Source organism: Argentina anserina, chromosome 6 (assembly GCF_933775445.1).
Source record: "Argentina anserina chromosome 6, drPotAnse1.1, whole genome shotgun sequence".
Classification (NCBI taxonomy): domain Eukaryota; kingdom Viridiplantae; phylum Streptophyta; class Magnoliopsida; order Rosales; family Rosaceae; genus Argentina; species Argentina anserina.
Window position 1 is genome coordinate 33,044,541 of NC_065877.1, and position 21,592 is coordinate 33,066,132.

The 21,592-nt window shown below is 36.6% G+C and overlaps 3 protein-coding genes across 4 annotated transcripts; 1 reads left to right on the top strand and 2 right to left on the bottom strand.

The window, feature by feature from the left end:
• Positions 1-824: 824 nt before the first annotated feature.
• On the bottom strand, positions 825-1,178 carry LOC126797347 (putative cell wall protein). Its single transcript, XM_050523987.1, has one exon. The coding sequence runs from the start codon at positions 1,176-1,178 to the stop codon at positions 825-827; it is 354 nt and encodes a 117-aa protein (XP_050379944.1).
• A 758-nt stretch (positions 1,179-1,936) lies between these two features.
• LOC126801118 (probable protein phosphatase 2C 52) lies at positions 1,937-6,116 on the bottom strand. 2 transcript variants are annotated; one of them, XM_050528579.1, is made up of 6 exons: positions 5,723-6,116; positions 3,820-4,322; positions 3,385-3,732; positions 3,187-3,304; positions 2,876-3,099; positions 1,937-2,629 (listed from the first exon to the last, which is right to left on the bottom strand). In XM_050528579.1, the coding sequence occupies exons 2-6, from the start codon at positions 4,075-4,077 to the stop codon at positions 2,162-2,164; spliced, it is 1,416 nt and encodes a 471-aa protein (XP_050384536.1). In that variant the 5' UTR covers positions 4,078-4,322; positions 5,723-6,116; the 3' UTR covers positions 1,937-2,161. The 2 variants fall into 2 exon arrangements, with proteins under 2 accessions (XP_050384536.1, XP_050384537.1); XM_050528580.1 differs by lacking the exon at positions 5,723-6,116 and adding an exon at positions 4,956-5,156.
• A 7,672-nt stretch (positions 6,117-13,788) lies between these two features.
• On the top strand, positions 13,789-14,532 carry LOC126799918 (photosystem II repair protein PSB27-H1, chloroplastic). Its single transcript, XM_050527181.1, has one exon. The coding sequence runs from the start codon at positions 13,808-13,810 to the stop codon at positions 14,330-14,332; it is 525 nt and encodes a 174-aa protein (XP_050383138.1). The 5' UTR covers positions 13,789-13,807; the 3' UTR covers positions 14,333-14,532.
• The last annotated feature ends 7,060 nt before the right edge of the window (positions 14,533-21,592 follow it).

Consider the following 21,592-nt stretch of genomic DNA (forward strand, 5'->3'; position numbering starts at 1 on the left):
TATTTCAGGCTTGAAGGCTTTGCGGGGTGCTGGGTTAATGTTGGGTTCAGAAATGCATGATGGTTTGGCATGTGCCCTTTTGATCTAATATGATTTAGAATGAATTGCTTGTTATGGTTTCTGATTCTGAAATTAAAGCAGTCTATTACAAAAATTCATGTACTATTTTTGTATAATCATGATTTCTATGATGTTCTGTTTAACAAACAAATGATGCCGTCTGTCCATTGTTTTTAAAATTGTCATCATCAAAATGGAGGTTTAAGTTTTACCTGATTTGTTCACACTAATTAGTCTCCACTCATGGCACACTTTTTTTCTTTATTTTTCAAGATGATTGATGTCTTGCCAACTGTTGATTAATTGAGTTGATGTAAATTTTTTAACCATGACTTTGTTAAATAAGATTGATACAGACAATGCATGCTGATCTCTAACATATTACAGAAGTATATTTCATTTCATGTAGATCTTCGTTGCATTACCTTCATTATTGTTCATTCATATTTATATCTTCATATTAAGCCTAGTTGTAGCTGTATATTATTTCGATCTGATCCACCAGATATAATGTCTGCATCCTGGGAAAATGTAATGTAAATTGAAGATTCAATTGATATTGCTAGAGGGGAAACAGTACATAGAGAAACAACCGCCTACATTATTAAAAGTGACAAGGGACTGCATTGCAGTTCCATCTCACATATGACATCCTCTAGCACAGCATAATGGGCTGGAAACACACACATACATAACTAGTACACTAGTTGATACAGATAATCATAATCTAGCATACTTATTCGAAGCTAGCTCATGAAACAGATTCAAGGGTAGCCAGGGTTGGGAACCTCAAAACCAGGGTTTGGGACAAAGGTATCATCCCCACCGGGAATATATCTCTGCCCTGGTGGTGAGCCACCTATTCCAGTGCTTCCACCGGTGCTTGGAACAGTGAATGGAGGTCTGTAAGGTTTAAACCTGTGTGGTTTTAACACTCTCCCAAAGCCTGGAATGAGAAAACTGCCATCACCAATAAAAAACTGGGGCTCTTTCTTCTCATCTTTGTTGGTTTGTTTCTGGATATCACGCCCTGCAAATGCTTGGCCAGTTATTGCGAGAAGGATAATAAAGATGGAGAAGAGAGGCAGGAGTGAAGAATGGGATTTTGAAGCCGCCATTATCAGAGAACTGGAATGGATGCTATAATGAAGAAAGCTTGGTGGAAATGTAGGAACAGATGAGGTATTCTTATAGTCGCAGAGAAGGCTATGTTTGGTGAAGTTTTGGCGGTGAGTTAAGAGTAGAAGCCATGGGAAGATTAGAGCAGGTAGCCAGATACAAATGCAAACTGCATGGAGAGTGAAAGTAAAAGCTAGGATGCAATTGAGTTTTCCATGATATGAAAATTTAGGTTATGTAGGAGTGGACCGTGGGGTTGTTACTTGGTTTTCATGTTTGCATGGCTTAGGAATGAATCTGCTAGCTAGTTTACATGTGGCAAACTGGCAATATATGTTCAAGCAACTCCTACGGCCATTAATGGGAGATATCTACTAGTTTGGCTGATAAATCATCAGCCTACTTATTCTGATTCTTCTCCTCTTTGAGTGACAATATTCCCCGCTACTGTCTTCTCTTCTATCTGCCCATTTGGTAAGTTGATCTTTATAGGGATCTCTCAGAGCTGATGCAAATGATTTACACTCATTTACTTCCTCAACTTCAAAATCTCACGTATTTCAGTTATGAGGTAGCCTGCAATGTTCGTTGTGTCATATGCCCAACACACTCGTGCGTACGAAATTCAATGCTTCGATTTCTGAAGAAAACTGAACGCTCTACACTTTACATATCATTGATATTCCAAGCGCTAATATGAATAAATCCAATGCATACTACAGAAAGTTCAGATGCAAAACAAGCCTAGAGGACCGCAGGTAACAAACGCTGCATCTACATTGGCAAAGTGTCATTGGGACTTAATATACATAAACTTGAGAAATTAAATGATCTTGTTAATGCCTCAGTTACCTGAACAGAACTGTATCCTGACATTTTGTGCCTACAACAAATTTGGAAGAAATGCCAATCCAGAAAGGTTTATCTTTCTTTTGGATTTAATGAGGCAAAAAGAAGATCACATAGACAACAAAAGGCCATTTCATACTTGAATCGGCCCTTCCTCAGAAAATCTTGGAAGCTGAACAAGGGAGTTCACCCGCGTGACACCTTCTAAACCTAACCAATTCTGGTCTTCAGCTGACATTGGTTCGAGGTTCTCTTCGACAGGTAGTCGTCCGTAAGTATCACTTTCATCAGATGATCTCACGGTGCAATTCCTCAGCAAAGTGGGCTCAGACTTCTGGCCATCATCAGATTCAACTGCATTGCCGGAATGATTGCTCTGCAGGGTTGCAGATGAAAAGCCTTGTTCCTCGTAATCAGATTCCGAGTCCATTTTTCCATCTAAGAACAAGCAGACAACTGCACAGTCGTCCATCTTTGATGTCGGGTATTTAAGTTTCCATTCACGAGCAGCTGCATCTACCACATATCTTGAAGCTGCTGCCCGGCTTGGAGCTGAGGACACTATCTCAACAACCTCTTCATTACTCAAGACATCCCAAACCTGTAACACATGTAAAGAAACTCATTAAGAGATAAACTTCTAAATTGTATTTACATCTGATGATCCTTTACAGTAAAGTTCTTAAGTTGCCAGTTCTTAGATGATTGATCCAGACCTTTTGCATTCAATTCCAATGGGATCTACCTCACTTTCTCATCATGCATTCACCATGCATAATGATTTTTTTTATTTTTTTGAGAAAGACCATGTATAATGATTTTAAAGGAATAAGATCTTTGAATTTACCCCATCTGAAGCAAGGACAATGAACTGGTCTCTCTCTGTAAGTATCCGGTGTACAAATTCAGGTATGGAGATCACTCCATACTCCTTCAAACAGAAATCCCCAAAGGCACGAGCCATCGCTAACCCAGGAGCATCATCGAAAGGCAACCAAACTCGAGATACTTCAGGTTCATCTTGCAAAGCAAACACCCTACCCTTGCAGCGTTTAATCCTTTCGGCTTCCCCTATGAAAATTTTACAACAATTGTTGTCAAACATCTATACAAAAAGCAAGAAGGTAACAAACTGCTGAAGTTTCATATCATCCATACTTGGAAGATCAGGCTTTAGATCAACAGTTAACTGGATTGCTATCATCGAATCATTACTGTCTCTTGATCCAAGGATTGCTCTGGAATCTCCAATATAACCCATGAAAAGATTTGACCCCTGGATAGCAAAGAAGAAATCAAGAACAAACAAAATAAAGTAGTACGCAGAAGAGTATGGGAAACTGCTTCCTGCATTACCTGCTTGACTAGAGTGACAGCAGTGCTACCACTACAGAAACAATCTACATTAGGATGAGACCTAAGCTCCTTGTCCATGGACTTGTATGACTTCATGAAAGCTTCTCTCCATTCTAGATTTAACTTCTCTTCAGGAGAAGCATCCTTCTCAGTTTCTCCATCATTTGGTTTCTTAACATTCCCTCTGAAACATGTTTTACTTGACACATTTGACCTTGATTGAGAGGCATCCAAGAAGGACAGCAGCTTTAAGGGCAATGCATCCCTTACTTTGCGAGCAACAAGATGACCATGTGGACCGTGGCCATCAAACACACCACAAAATACCGCATCTTCTGACATGAAATCCTTGAGAAAAATCCGAAACAGAGTTTAGAAAAAAAGTATCCTACCAACACATTCAGAAATAATGTCAATCGTAAAGACTAAATTTACCTCCCACACAACCATGGCATCCTGGTTTATGCCTTTGCGGCCCTGCTGCGTAAATATGCAAGACGTTCTGCTCTTTCCATTGGTAAAAATGCGGTTGGGTACAGACGTTAAATTCTGCAGGGTATGCACACGGTCTGAGAATGTCTTTGTTCTCTTTCTCCCAGAAAATCCAATCCCCAAGCACGAATGAGAAACCATCTCTCCATTGTTCCTGCTACTGCAAGTCCTTTTATTACTAGTCGAAACACAGGCCCCCATTGCTTAGCTCCTCAGAGAATACATCCGATGCAATAAGAGATAAGATTCATCCTTTGGCTAAACAGATCTCACATGAAATTCTGAAATGGTCAACTGAGCAAATGACTATCCACCAAATGCCAAAGATTCCCACACATCAAAGCCGAAGCAACTTTACAACTTGACATAGAAAATTGGGGACATGGGGCATTTTATCATAGTCAAATACAAGCTGAGGGAGTTATGTGAACCGATGACAAAACCAGCTGAGGAAAACGAGAAAACATCAATAATGGAATTGTTTAATCCATGGTGTCTCTGAGAAAATGGATGCTTGTGAAGAAACAGAAACAGATCAAACAAGATGATATTAATATACCAACGAGATGCCGTGTGATAAAGGAATAATATATGCTTAAAAAGGTGGTATGATCCTCTTCCCTTCATCAGGGACTCGCATTGATACAAATAGGTGCTAACTCTTGTGCTAATTTAGTTATAACCAAAGAGAGGACAGACGAAAACATGAAACCATAATGCATAAAAACCAAGAAATGCACCCAAAAACACGAAAATCTGTCAATTTTATTAGCCAACTAGGAGATTAACTATAGATCCCAAAAGTCATTTCTTTATGAAACCACAAACGCATATCCAAAACAGAATACAACAATTCCAAGGCCAGCGGAATCTCCTAAACTATATTCCAGCAGGGCATTCCAAAGTGAAAGAAGAAACTTTCGACTAGGGAAGGCTATCATCACTCAAACTGAATATCGAAGTATTAAACATTCAAACATAACAAATTCAATTTGGATAAGAAAACAAAATCCCTAAAAAGAGGAAGTAACTCAAACAACCATGGAATGAGAATACTAGAAGATGGTTAGAAATTTCACCTTCTAGAACTATTGAAGAAACCCAAGTTACGAATCACAAATCCTCATTAGTGTCGCTAGATATTAGACCAATATCAACACATAACAAGACATGTATAACAAAATTTGGAATCAATCACTTTTCGAAAATCTCGAATCTTTCAGGTATATTTATTTTTTCTCCTCCGGTTTCTCAGCAACCAAATAGAGCGCAGAGTTGGGCCAACAGATTCATATGGAGGAGAAATAGTCGTAAGCAGATTGAAATAAAAAGCAATAATGAAATTGCGATTACAAACTGTAGTTTACCCACTAGAGAAACCAAACATTAAAGCAAATCACAAAAGCAGGAAAAAGACGAAAGCAATGATCTTTCGTCAAAAAACATGATCATGTAAATATTACGCAAATATCATCACGATGAAAAAGGAAGCAAACAAACGGGAGATTAATCCTTGTTTTTTTTTTTGACATGAAGATTAATCCTTGTTTGGTTACTGCCCAAACATTAGAGGAAAAGCCCAAAACTTGTTAGCAGAAAACAGATCACTTGGAATATTGCATCATCATCACAATAAAAAAAGTACCAAACAAACAATCACCAAATGCCCTGTTTTGTTGCCAAAATAATGCAGGGGTTTGAATTCGACAAAACTAGAGACACTTGCTGAACGTGCAGATCTTTAGAAGTTCAACTCAAACCCATGAGCTGAAAACATTCTTGATCATAAAACAAACAAACTGATGGAAATTAGATTGAGAAGTAAGAAAAGGGTATGGGATTGTACCTTTTCCTTCAATGTTCATCTGCAATACTGAAGCTTTGGGATCAGATAGGAGCAAATTTAGAAGAGAGCAGCGAAGAGTGAAAGAGAATGGGTTATTAATAACGTTGGTAGAGAGTTGAGAAATGTTAGGAGGGATGAGCGGTTTGGTGCATTGATTGCAAAAACAAGCAGGGCAGGGCAAAACAGAGGGAAAGTCATCTCTCTCTCTCTCTCGTTTAACTTTCTAGAGAGAGAAGACAGAAGAGTGGAGTTGCTACTGTGGAGTAACCGTGCACTCCCGGCTGATATGCTGAAAGAAGATCAATTTGATGATGCTAACTTAAGATACACACTACTCCTCCCTCTTTTTATGGCGCGTATGACTATGAACCTTATCTTGTTCCTTCTTCAATTTACTTTTGGCTGTGTTTCTTACTGTGTGGTGTTACAGTGGGGGGAAGAAGGAATCAGATTGATGAGTTCTCGTTCACGAGCACTCTTCTTTAGTGACGAGGCAGGCATGCAGGCAGGCTGGTTAGACCATGATCTAGTGATCTACTCCACATAGGCATGTTCGTAAGACATCATTTGTATATTCTACTTGTCTAGAAATTAGGGAGTGATTAATTAAGTTTGAATTTGCGGTTGTAGTAAATTGTGTAATGTCATAAGCACATGAATTAAACTTATATGTAGTCGAGTGGGTAAAAAATTATATGTGAATTCTTAATATCTAATTTTTATTTATCGACTTTAATTTAAATTTATTAAATGTCAACCCATTCTTGATGGTGGAGGAGGCTTCACAATCTTTTGGAGAGACCGTGTAATTTCGATTAAGCCTATAATATAAGAAAATGATGATCAATGGATTGAAATATGTAATTATAAATAGTGTCATTTGAGCGTGATGAGAGAAACAATATAAGATTATATAGCTGAATTTCAACATGCCTAACTTATCATATCATATACCGATTGAGAATTGAGACATGATTGTAAAGCATAATTTCAACACGTTTAACTTATTATACTATGTACTGATTAAGAACGGTGAATTCTTTTGACTTTAACTCTTTCATGCAAGATAAAATTCATATTAATCAATATCGCAATTATAAGAAAAAATATACTATTAAAAATATCTAACATATAATTTATTTACTGTTATCGTAAACTGCATTAAAACCCCATCCTCCTGTCCTTGGAAGCTGTAGTCTCTTGTTTGTGGAGTTGTCGACGCATTCAATCACGTCTCCTTTTCCCATATTTTCCTAACCAATTTAGTTGTTTGGGTTGGTCACTCTCTTGTAGCAATTTTGGTCCACTATCCTCCGCAACTAAACATGACCCTTCTCCTCATCTCGTTTTTGTTGATCGTTCTTCGTTGTAATTTTATAGCATTATTATCTATTTCTGAAAATAAAAAAGGAAAAAATAAACTAATTAATTAGTAATTACACTAGAAAACTTATCTCAAAGTTCGTAAACATGAAATCACAACATTATGGAGAGGAGCACGTTGAACTGACACGTGACGTGGCTGAATGTTCCACTCCCCCAACCCACCTGGCCCAGCTACAGGCCTACAGCCCATAGCCTGCTACACCCACACACACTCACCTCCTGGTCCGTGCTTGCCTTCGCTGTCCAACTCTTCCTTTTCCATTTTTGAAAAACAATTCTTCCCTTTCCTTCCTTCCATGTTTTAATTAATTTGATTTCCATTAGGGTTCCAACTGGAAAAGAAGAATTCAGTTTTAGGGTTTAAATGATCGAATGATAAGAGATCGGGCACCAGAGATTCAGAGACATGCTGCTTATGCTAATGGCCCTCACCCAGAAAGCAACCCAGGGCTTAATACTTGGATAGGTGAGAGTCAATCCTCCCTAATTATGCCTCACGATTAGGCTTTCTACCGAACTTGTCTATTACTAAATCATTCCTTAAGTATCCAGTTGTCTCCATATAATCTGGTCCTCAAGACATGATCATGCTAATTCTTGAAATGATGGTTATACCTGTACGATGCATAATTGTATATCAGTAAACATAATGATGTTGATTTTTAAAAAGTCAATATATACAATAAGAATGCATAACCAATCATCTCAAAAACTCAATTATATACGAACAACAACACTAATGACAGTTGTAATGTATCAAATCGCGTTTTTAAACCACTTAACATCCGTGTAGGTTAGCTGACTAGATGAACAAAGAAAGCGGGCATGCTAAATAATAAATCCATCTTGCCCTCAGAACCTAGGACGAAATGAAGGAGCTAGTGGATATAAGACTGATGAATCCTGACAAATTGAAGCATTTGCCATGAACTGGCTGTCATCTCTAAACAACCATGATCTCCATGGCCTCTTCCTTTTTTGTTCACAGGTTCACAACGTGCAACTGTACAATTCATACTTTTTTTAAGCTAATGAATGTAACCACAGATCTACAAGTAACAAGTCTACAACAAAACTCGATCAAACTGGCAACACTACCCGTCTACCCTCTCTGGAATATTGAGCCGTTTGTGACACAATTAAATGTGGCCAAAATCACCACATAATCGTGAATTGCAAAGCTAGCTAGTTGGAAGATTGAAAATGGCATGAACTGGTTTAATGTTTAGAGGAATACATGATAATTTATAAAGAAGAACCATATATGCAGCTGAAAGTTATCAAGTTTCATTTCATTTCTTCTTCTTTTTGTTACAATTTCATTTCATTTCATTTCTTTTCATTCCCGTCTGAGTTCTAACTCATTATTTCTTTGAATTTCTTAATAGTTGATATATTCGTGTGGGAGTGTCAGAGTGTGGGACTGATCGACTGAATACCCTTAGAGTCTTAGACCTGAAAACATTACTCTTATTTGTGGTAAGGTCATATCAGCTAGCTTTCTTTACATATAATTAACCACATTGTCTTCGAGCTCTCTCTCTTTCTTTGCTATATAGAGATCTTTTGCTTCATCTTCTTCGTCGGTATTGATCAGAACACGCTGCAATCACACGGACATGAATATGACTGAGTTCACATTCCACCTTTCTTCTGAAAAGCTAGGTCATATCACCACAAATCCCAATGACTTTTTTTCTTCATAATCTATATCCTGATTGACAAGCCATGCCAATTGACCGCTTGACCTAATTGGCTACTTTAATGCGTTTACATTTCTATACAAACGTATCCTTTGATGTTTGATCGGTCTATTTTAGAGATAAGGTCGTGAATTTGTGATAATGAAACTTAACTCGGATATATATATATATAGAGTTTTTCTTAAATAAAAAAGTTTGTACTAATAATTTTGGTACGGATTTCTATTTTCAAACCACTTTTCGGTCGAATTCTTTATTTCCACCGTATAATATCTATATAATATTATGTAAATCATCTCTACAAAATTTCAGCCAATTTGGAAATCGTTAAGGTCCTTAAAATCAAAAAACAAATGGACTCACTGAATTCTGTCAAACATGAACCGTTCATTTTTAATAGAAAACACAATTTTGAGGGCCTTAACGAACACCAAATTGGTTGAAATTTTGCAGATATGATATACACAACATTATTTAGACACTAGATGTTGAAGATGAGGAAATTCGATCGAAAAGTGGTGTAAAAATGGAAATCCGCACTAAAACAGTGATGCGGACCTTGGCGGAGCGGAGCCAAGTTTTGAAATTAAATTGCGGAGTTCCTTATTTGACTAATTATTCAGTTACTTTTTTACATCTCCACCATTAAGTAGTTCTTATAAATCACAATTGTGAAAACTCAAACGATTACTAAATTGAATGAAAATTTGTATAAATGATCTAAACATACATACCTAACTGCTGAATAGTATATATGTGAAAAAATGACCGAAAAATTAGTTAAATAAGAAACTACGCACATTAATTTTAAAACCTTTTAGGGTATGCAGGTAGACATCCACCTCCTAGCTCAAATTAGTTTTATATATATATATATATATATATCAAGGTTCTAAAAAGCGTTAGGTGGTATGTGCAGGCGGACAGCCACCTCCTAGCGCCTAGACGGTTAGGCAACCTCTTAGGCGGATTTCGAATTATTAAATATTTATTATATATATATAAACTATTTTAATGACTAAAAATATATAATGATGTTTATGTAGACACATGAAATTTAATGAAGTAAATCATCTTCATTAAATAATTAAATCAACAAAGACCCCGACAAAATTGCACACGTGTCCCAAAAGTCAACAAAGTTGATGCAGATCCGAATAAAACTCGTGTCAACACATAAATGGATTATCGTAATCGAAGCTACGTAATTCCGATTTAAATCGAAAATTGAATGTCATTGACGATTCCAAATGGTAATCGGACATTTGATTAAATTAATAAATTCCTTAACGGTTATTATTAAATTAATTATTATTTTTGTTTAATTTAGTTATGAGAATAACTAATTTTAAATTAATCAGAAAATACATATTGATTTAATTATACAATTAAAGAAATTTATTTTTTTGTGTCATTAAAATATTCTATAAAATAGAAGTCTTGACACTATAAATACCCTTTCCAACATGAAGAGAAAGAGACTTGTGAAGAAGAGAGAAAATGACTTGAGAATCACTCTCGAGAAATCCCGAAGTCTCTCAAGTCCACGAAGAACCGTCAAGCTACCAAATCGCTCCTTTTTCATCAAGTTCAAATTCAAACTCAAGTCCACGAAGAATCATCAAGCTGCCAAATCGATTTTTCTTCATCAAGTCCAAATCCAAACTCAAGTCCACGAAGAATCATCAAGCTGCCAAATTAATCGTTCTTCATCAAATCTAAATCCAAATCAAACTCAAATTCTCAAGATCAAGTGCACGTCACTCTTGAGCCAAGTCACATATGGAGATAGAATCATAGGAGTTCACAAAGATTTTAACCCCGCGCTTGATTATAAATAAATCACATTTTTATTTGTACACGTGTCTGCATTCTCGTTTGTTTTCAGAATCTCGCTCTATAGTTTTATATTAATATTTCTTTCATCTTCTTCTGCCGATGAGATTCAATTTTCAGAAAAGAAACAAAAAGTGAGAGCTGAGACCTCTTTTAGGTTTTTTTTAATGTCAAATGATGGTTGACTGAATAGGTCTGAATATGGTCACTTAGACCGCCTAGGACTGAATAAGGCCGCATAATTCACAAAACGCCACAGATGGTCGTTGAGGCAAAAAACGCAGCAGTGGGTGACCTCTTAGCGCCTAAGCGCCGCCTAGACCACTTTTAGAACACACACATCATATATATATATATATATATATATATATATATATATATATATCAGTCCCTATCCAAAGTGAAGGTTCACTCTGAAGTTTCAGAGTGAAGTTCCAATTTTGGCACACTTTTCGGTCCAATTTTTTCACCATAAGCGATTCAATATTTAGGTATGCTATTCAAGATCATCTCTACAAAATTTCATCTAATTCGGACATCGTTGAGGTATTGAAATTAGATTAAATCAATTAATGAATTAAACTGTTAAACGTGAACCGTTCATGTAAATCTCAATTTTAAAAGCTCAAATCATTGTCAAATTGAATAAGGAAAACCTTGTCATATATCCTATATTGTGTGATCGATCTTGTCAAATGACATAGTCACGGATATGCATTGTGCTTCGATTTTATTTTTTAGATATGTCCTTCCTTTAACTTACTGAATCCAAGCACCAACCAAAATGAAATTGACCCTTTATCATATTTCATTTGCCTTCTATCTCTTCTTTCCTACATAGTTGATCGATCTGAAGAATCAACATCGATCTTTCCCTCAAACTTTTAGGTCATGTCTTTACTAATGGTTTCTAACTTTATATCAAATTGTCTAAAGTGTAGGTCCCTAACAACTTTGATATTTTCTAGTGAAATTCGTTATCAGCATAATTTACATTTATAATTGCAAATGATTATTTGGCTATGATTACTAATTATCAGAATCATATGGAATGAGCATCCAACGTGTACGTTATGATTACCGGCTAATACTTCAATAAATATTTCCACAATTCCACTATAAATATTTGATTGATAAGATCGATCATGTCGATCAATAGATACTTGAGTTTAATCCGTTATTGCAAGATTATGTACATCATCTTCTGTATTTTTCTGTTTCATGTTGAATAATTGACAATTTTGGGAGGCTTTGCCGTTTGTCATAACTTATTTGGAGAGTGATTGTGTTTTATGGTCCAAATAGTATATCGCATCGGAGGATTCAGTGATGAGCTAGGGAGAAACAGAATAAGATACTAAAGATAGTGAGTCTCACTAGGTAAAAATTCAATAATCTCCTTGTAATTGTCTCTTGGATATCCATCTCCTTGTAATTCAATAATCTACTACTGATGAGTTTGCTTCTGGATCTAAATACTGTAATTCTTCTTAATGTAAACGTACGTAGTCAAAGTTGGGGAAAAATGGCGAGTTAAACCTGAACTCCAAGTAATTGAAACAACGCCACCATATATGATTTCAAATCCTATCTCTTGTCAACAGACTCAACGCATAAATGGGACAGCTAGTTCCTATATTGAAATACTGGATGGAGTTGCTCAAGTATGTGGAATCATGCTAGGCTACAAATGATCGATGTAGACTCTTCATGGATACTCTTGGTAATAAGAGATTTACAGTTTGAAACGCAATTATAAGAAGAAGAAAAAACATTCATTGGCGGGAAGATTCATGGGTCATACCTATATTCCCTAACAGTTTTGGAGTATCATCTCTCTCAGCCACTATTTATATAATGTATTTAAATTAAAAGTAACACTAAAAAAAAGAAATGAGATATAAATTGATAACTTTGTATTGGTCAAAAAGTGGGGAGCACTTTCATTTTTGTAGATGTATGGGTTCAAGATAAAGGAAGAAAGGGGCAGACAAGTTATAACCTTTAGCTTCTTTATGAACTAAGAAGCATGTACCCTAACATCTTTTTGCATCCAAATTGCATACTTCTAATGAGAGAATGATACTGAGTGGGGTTTTGTAACTTTGTACGAAGAATATAGTTTAAAGTCAGAACTAAAACCGAGATTGAGTTGCTGGATCATGAAGAAACCCAGTAATAAAGTTGGAAAGTAAATCTTGGCAACAAGCACTGCTACAAAGGAAATGAATAAAGAAACTTTTTTTGTTACCAAAAAAAGAAAGAAAGGGAAATGAATAAAGAAATTAATTGGGGAACAAAAGAAATGGGGATGTAACTTCGTTTCTGTCATGATTTGGTAACCCAGATTATATTCATCACCAAAAAAAAAGCCCAGATTATATTCTGCAGTGAGAATCCACTTGTAAAGGCGACGACAGTGGCCGGAGAATTCAAAGAAAGACTGCTAATTTAGATTTTGAGAAATAGCATCAATAATAGCATGCGTCTTTGGGCTTGTATGTATAGGCTTTGCTTCTATTTGGTTTCCTATTTCGATTGGTCATCTCATGTTTCACTGTTTTACTTCTTGGGCCAACTCATATAAAGACGTAGAAGTTTTGAAAATTCCACTTTCAGTTTCTTTACTTCTATTTGGTTTCCTATTTTCGATTGGTCGTCTGATGTGAAAAAGGCAACTGATTATATTGATCAATTAGATAAGGGAGAAACCACCACAGCTAGAGGCCTAGAGCAACCACCAACAAGTAGAAGTTACGAAGTTCATACGAAGTGTTAATGAGAAGACTTGTATTAGGTTAAGGAATTCGAAATGAGAGAAGACAGCTTGGATACAATTTAATTAGGTAAATTAGGTCCTACGTTTGATTCCAACGTTTCAACCTTCAAGTTAAGTTGAACTGCATTGCCAAGAAGAAAGATAATTAATTACTTCAACTGAACTAGCTTAACTTCGAGTAACTTTGAACCCTAAAACACCTACCCCTTCGGAAGATCTGTACCAAAGTTCTGATTGGGTCTTCTCTTCTCTCATCCAAAAGACCAACGAATAAGGATAAGGAGATAAGCTAACGTGGCAGAAACCCAGTTACTGCTCTACATTCTCTACTCCTTAACAAACACTCTCTCTCCTCTTCCACAATCCTATCCCAACCAAGCCATGGCATCACCAACACTCCTAACTCCCACCTCCAAACTCATGACCCTCATTCCCATCAAGGCCACCAAAACCACCACCACCTCCACCGCCGCTGCCTCTACTACCTCAGTCCCCCAAGCTCGCCGCCGTGAGTTCTTATCTATCGCGGCGGCGGCTCTCTCGTCGCCAGCATGGCTCTTCCCACTAACACCAGCAGCCCTCGCTGCTTCGGATGAAGAGTACGTTAAAGAGACCGAGGAGGTGATCCAGAAGGTCAAGAGCACCATCAGCATGGACAAGAATGACCCCAATGTGGCCACCGCAGTTGCCGAGCTCAGAGAAACATCTAACTCGTGGGTGGCTAAGTACAGGAGGGAGAAAAATTTGCTGGCTAGGGTCTCTTTCAGAGACATTTACTCGGCGATCAATGCCGTTTCAGGACACTATGTTAGTTTCGGGCCAACGGCTCCGATTCCGGCGAAGAGAAAGGCGAGGATCTTGGAAGAGGTCGAAACTGCAGAGAAAAACCTATTGCGGGGTAGATAGATAACTAATATAAAAAATGGATTACTCTGTAAATTTAAGTACTCATGGAGAGGGCCAGAGGAATTTTTCTTTTCCCTGTCAATTATTTACTACCATGTTTTATTTGAATTTTGTTTTGATTGTGCAGTATGAGAATACTGAGTGAGATTAATGGCTTAGGGTTTTCACTTTCATAAAAATCCGGCCTGTCTTTCAGAACATCCGCTTCATACATGCAAATGCTATCCTTATAATGTGTTATATAAGTGATCACATTTGCGTTCAGAATATTGTACATTACTACATTTGATCCTTCTTATATGCTATAAGTAAATTTATAAGAAAAATCCCTAACACAATGAGCCGTTGGGTACAGAACAAAGGAACACAGATCAACTAATTAACGTACGTTTATGACCTAAACTAGCTATGGATGGCTATCTATGAAAAATGTTATGCCTCGTGACTTAAGAATATGGCTATGTCCATAATGGCATAATTCTACGAAAATTCTTTAGGAATCTGATCAGATCGAGTTCAGACTTGCAAATTCAAGCGGCCCAATCCATGTTATGTCAACTATGAACTCTGATGCTCAGAGAAATAGCGGCTTATCAGTTCTCTCACTTATATGTGATGAAAGAGGTACATTAATGGGCCTAAATGAAACATTGAAAGTAACCAACAAAAAACGACCTTCATTAATTAAGGAGCAAGGCCAATTACAACTCCCACAAACACAAGACCGGAAAACCAACTAGAAACTAAGCTCACAAACCATCAACTCAATCACTCAAGAAGAAGTAATCGATGGTCAATAACTCACTACACTACATAAAACAATAAATACATGAATACTACGTAATCTACCACACGCACCATTCATGCTAGCTAACATTGTCGTTGCAAACGACGCCCGCTGCCATGAAGTAGTGAGGAGTGCCAAATCAGAACATTGTTGCCCGAGTAACCGATCCCAAACAAATCTCATGATACGGATTATATGAATAACCGCAACTTTGAGGAGATGTACACTCAAAACAATACCATACAAACCACCATCACAACCAAATACATAAAAAAAGCTATGGCTGACGAAGTAGAGCCAATAACCATAACCAAGAACCGAGTACTAAAACCAAGAAAATAGGAAGTAATAAATCCACGCGTGAGCATCCATAATCAAATAGATAAGTGCCCAATTGCACTTTAAGTGTATAGACACACAAGCTCACACTAAGGTTTATAATGGTGATCAACGAGTTGTTTTGGTATTGGGTATCAAATAATCAGGAAACAGATGAGATTGTCTTACACTAGTATAAAGAACCAAGTCATCCCATGTTTTACAAAGCCAGAATGATCCATAGAGGGATAAAAGTACACCACAACGGTGGAATAGGCTCATAAACATGTAGCTAATGGAAATTAACGACATAATTAAACAAAACAATAAAGATAGATACATCATAATGACTAACAACCCAAGCCCAAGCCACGATCTAAATCCAGACACAAGGCCAAAAAACATGAGGTCAATCGCCATGTAGAAACACAACACATCTCCAAGGCCAAATAGCAGCAGCCCAAACCAGCCACCACATCTTCCAGAGCATGGTCGCCCACCAGCGATCACGATGTTGGAGCAAAGTGGTATCACCACCAACATTCAAGATGATGTCATGACGCCGCAGATCAGGGACACTCTACTGATCTACGGTGACCAAATTCCGCCCCGCCATCAAAAACCTAGCCAACCACCGAAATCGAACCCCCTGACTGAAAACAAAAACCACATTGTGGTTATCTCCACCTTGTGCTCGAACCTGTCGCTGAGATTTCATTTGCAGACGATGAGATACCAACCTCCTCCTATCCACCAAGTCGCCGACCCACTAAGAATAGCTCCGGATCTCCTTATGAAATCGATCGAAACAAATCGAGACCACCGATATGTCCAAACCTTCTCCAGATCCCATCTATCCATTCATCCCTAGCATGTAGCTCTACCTAGAACCTTTGCATATAATTGTTCCTCTTCCGGGCAGGTACACAGCACTAGACAAGCCAGCGACGTTTGACCGGGAGAGGAGGATTCTTCACTCTTCTCTTTTCGCTCGCTCGTGAGGCGCGTTCTTTTTTTCCTACTAACATGATCAATGTATATTAGGGCAACTTCACTACTTTAGAACAAAGCTTATATGAATGACGATCAAAAAGTTTACTCAAAGAGCTGACCCTGTAGTGTAGGCTTAGTCTATCAATTGCACTTAAAGAGAGATTGAACCAAAATAGAAGCAATTTGCTTGCTTGGCTCTCCTCATAAGCAATTCTTTGACATTCCCTTATTTATGAGAAGCAACCGCTATCAGCTTACATATACCTTACTTGAGGGCAGGGGTAGAACCACTTGGTGGACTGGTAGGACTATGCCCGACCAAAAATTTCTCTAAAATATTACCCAATATATGTGATACTCTTACAAAAGTTTGAGTTGGTGGAGTTAGTTGAAAGTTAAGTATAATTAATCTTGGATAGAGCTGATTATGGGTTCGATTTTCACCTCATTTTTTTTGTTTTTCTCTTTTTTACATCCCTGATGTTTTCTCCTTCCAATTTTTTTCATTTTTCATTTATTTCTCTATTATTTTATTTTACAGTTTTGTCTATTATTTTTTATTAATAAATATATATTTATTTATATTCTCCCCTCCTTTTTGTTTTTCTCTTTTTTTCATTCCTGTTTTTTCTCCTCCTTCCCAATTCTTTTATTTTTCAATTTTTTCTCTATTCTTTTACTTTACACTTATGTCTACTATTTTCTCTTAGTAAATCTATATTTATTTCTTTCTTTTATCTCCTCAATTTTCTCACCATTTTTCTTTAATTACAGCATATTTTTTTTACAAATTCTTTAGATATTTAATTTTCTATCAAATTTTTTTTATGATTTAAACCAACCCTACCCATTTTCTATTCCTGGTTCCGCCCTGCTTGAGGGGATATTATTCCTCTTGAACAGCTTATTTGCTTACCTTCTATTCTAGTCTTTGTATAGTTTTCTTGCAAAAACTCGATATATAGGAGTACGTACAGATCGAGTACCACTCATACATGTTGCTGAGAGCTACCCAATTCTTGACCGCAGCCATGTTTGTCGTTATCAAACTCAGAAGCTTAAACGATCGGTTGATAGTTTAATTAGTTTGTATATGTTTTTAGATAACCTCGACGTTAGATATGGCGTTTGCAATTTGCATTCTACATATGAAAACCATATATCATCGTTTCTTGAGGAGTACGTCTATATAGAACAGTACACACGCCCTCAGCTTTTAGCTGCTTATACATTACATCCCGCCCTTCACGGTTAAGTTAGGCCATTATTCTTGGCTGCTTCCACATTAAGACAAATATAAGCAAGATATGTATTACAGTACTTAGTCGACTAGCTAGTTAATTGATAACTATATATTCGTCAAATGAAAAATGCAGTAGATGGTTTGTGTTGGATTCTTCCAACCTTCAGCACTATATATACCATTTGACATTACAGTTACTTTAATTGGACAGAGCCATTTAACTCGAACGAAAGGCACTGATCTCATGCATCAATTAAAAAGTATATCTAATTAATTAACATACTAGATAATCTTGTAAGGGGAAGATTCACGCTTGCTTCCAAAATCATATCAAATTGTGAGAGAAAGACAGCTAAACTAATAGATCTTAGAGGGATAGATACATGACATTTTCTTCTTGAAACAAATCTAAAGCTAAAATAAGAATTACATTTCACAGACACACAATGAGCTAATCTTTTTTGTGTGTGCTGTAAACAAATTTTTAAGTATTTTGACCCGGGAACCTTATAATTAAGGACATGCAAATTATTGTTTGGTACCAAATCTAATCTTAAATTATAAAAAGATAAAAAAAATCATATTATAAGATGGTCATGACATTTAAATGGAAATTACAAAAAAGTCAACAAGCTTAAAACAAAATTAGAAGGAAAAAAAACCACTTTTTAATATATTTCTGGACTGTTTTGTCATTTCTCACTTTTTTTTTCTTTTTCATTCTTCTTATTCCGGTCATAACTTTGTTGTCCGGCGATGAATTTGAGCGTAGTTGGTACCGTTGGAAAGATCTATCTTCCCTCTTTCATTTGATATCATACCCACTCCGAACCGACCACTGTACAAGGCGCAGAAACCCTCACAAGGGGTTGCCGCCGTCCATGGCGGTACCCAAGCTTTTCCGCTGAAACCGGAGCCCAAGGCTCTATAAATCTAGCTATCCTCTTGATTCGAAACACATTCATACCGATCTCCTTTCAATTTTTATAGAATTTCGCATATTTTCAAATTTCTCTCGGCATGTCACACGTGCAGTGACACCACCAGTGGTATAATATCGGCATTGTAATTGTCATTGTATTTGGTAGTGTGACTACCCCGTGTATCTAATAGTGTGACTATGTTGTGACAATAAGAAAATGTGAAGAAAAAAGGAAGAAGAAAAGAATGAGTAGAATTAACGAACCTTTGTCACACTTGCAATCACACCACCAGTCACATTGTAACACTTGCAGTCACACTGGTTGTTACAATAATGACATTGTGACTGTCATTGTATCTAGTACCGTGACTACTTGTGTATCTATTAGTGTGACCATGTTGTGACAAGAAGAAAATGTGAAAAAAAATACAAGAAGAAAAAAATGAGTAGAATTAATGAACTTTTATATGTTGTTATGTGATCTTGAATTTTTCAAACAAGCCAAATATCAACATTGATGTACGCGTTGTTACACTAGTAGTTATCTCAGTAGTCACATCGGTGGTCACACCAATAGATGCATTAGGAGTCACACTGTTAGTCACACTTGTAATCAGATCATTAGACGTCACATTGGAAGTCGTATTGGTAGTCACGTTAGTAGTCACATTACTTTTATAACAAAAAAATAGTCAGCTATACTACCAGTCACATTATTAATCACACAACAATTCACACTAACATTGTTTTGTGACGGGAAGTGTGACTATCATTGTGACTATGAGTGTGATTGACATTGTGATTGATAGTGTAATTCACATAATGTTATAATCTACAAGGAAAAATAAAAAAAAGAACTATTTTGATGTGGGCACCTAAAAATTGCTAGAGTAAGCCTTTATCACCGAGAAATAGCCTCTTTTGGCATACTCTTCCTCCCATATCCACAAATGAAACTAGTCCACGACACGGTGTTCCTCTCAAGCATTTCATCAAACACCTTCCGGGCATAACCCAACCGTTGTTGTTCCGAGCTTTCCTCAACATCGTTTGTCCTTTCCTCCGTGCATCACAAAAACAAATACCATCCAATTACTTAACTCTCTAAATAAAACCAATCCAACACAAACATAAACAAAACCCAAATCATAAATAAAGCTACCTTCTTCTTGGGTTCCATCTTAGCTCTCTTCTTCTCAACTTGGTAGTGCAACTGAGCTACCAGCTTCTCACAGACTTGGCACTTGATGAAGGGAACATCCTCCATCCTCGCCACAGTCACCAGCTTCGTCACCACAGCTCCGACGTCGTTCCCGCATCTCGTCTCTGTGTCTCGGAGGTCGTACTCGCGCCTATGATGTGGTCTAGTACCACACCTCTAGCGTCATCCCGCACCTTTGACGTCGTACCGCACCTCCTCCGACATCATCCCCACGCCTTGAGAGAGAGAGAGAGAGAGAGAGAGATATATATATATATATATATATATATATATATCTGGTTTGGATTGAAATTGAATATATGGTTTTAGATAAAAGAGAGACGATAAAAAAAATTAATTGCAGTGTCATTTCGTAATTTTTTTAATTCAAAGGCAACACTCTAAAGGTTTTTTAAAAATGACATTTTTATAATTTCTAAACAGTCGGTGACATTTTTGTAATTTGATTACCAAAATGTCATTTTTTATGATCTCCCCTATAATTAAATGACATATGAGCTCTTCTCTGTGTGTGCTGATTACCAAAAACATGCCCTTTACCCCCAGATACATGGTGTCGTAATCTTAGATCGGACTCTAGCTTGCTTGCCTGTAGAGTTAATTTAGAGGAAGATAGACACAACAAAATTAAAGACTACCTAATTAAGCGTATGAAATGGAGCAATGTTTAATTGTGTTCTGTTGACATCGTATATGGTTATTATTTTACAAAGATGACTTGGAAATTAGAACAATGCTTGCTAGCCATACCCGAAGAAAGGAGAATAATAAATTAACAATACACATAATCTAATAAGATCGAATGCTTTCAAGTCAATCGAGTATCCAATTGAATTTCAGTACGTACGTACTACTGTTTCCGATCATATTCCCTCATTTGATTTTCCTAAACTTTGCAATCCCTTCAATCACGCTCGGAGGATAATTTTCGATGGAAACTTTTATTTCTTCTTGTAAGACCATGCCAATGTCGCAAAGACCTTATAGTTAGAACCGGCCGGAAGATCGATGTTGACAAAGTTGATTTTGATATATATATATATATATATATATATATATATATAGCAGACACTTGCCACCCACAATTAAACCCTTAATTTATAGATGATCAGATGAAGGACTTTTACAAACACAAGCATAGTTGACGATTAAGAAATTAGTAAGACGATGTTTTCCTCTTTCTTTGTCCTTTTCTTGGTCCCAAAACTTGTACACTCACTCTTCCGGAATATGCTGAAGTTTATGCCTTTCAGTTTTGGGGGTCTTGTTTTCTGCAGGTATAACCAGAAATGAGTACGTACCTGACTGGGTATATTCAGCATATTCCGGAAGAGTGAGTGTACAAGTTTTGGGACCAAGAAAAGGACAAAGAAAGAGGAAAACATTGTCTTACTGATTTCTTAATCATCAACTATGCTTGTGTTTGTAAAAGTCCTTCATCTGATCATCTATAAATTAAGGGTTTAATCGTGGTTGGAAAGTGTCTGCAAATTCATTTTAATCTATTATGGACACTCGTGTCCGTATTAGACATGATATGTTACACATATATATTAAATTTAAAAAAAATTAGATATAGACACGTGGCGGACACGTTAATATTATATTTAATTATATATTAATGGTAATATATTTCAGACAATTTAACTAAATTATATATATTTAATTTTAAAATTAATATATGTTAAATCAAACATAGAAGTTGTAATCAATTATACTTAGTTCTACCACGCATCCCACCTTAGGACTTACATTTATCTCTTCACAAACAATAG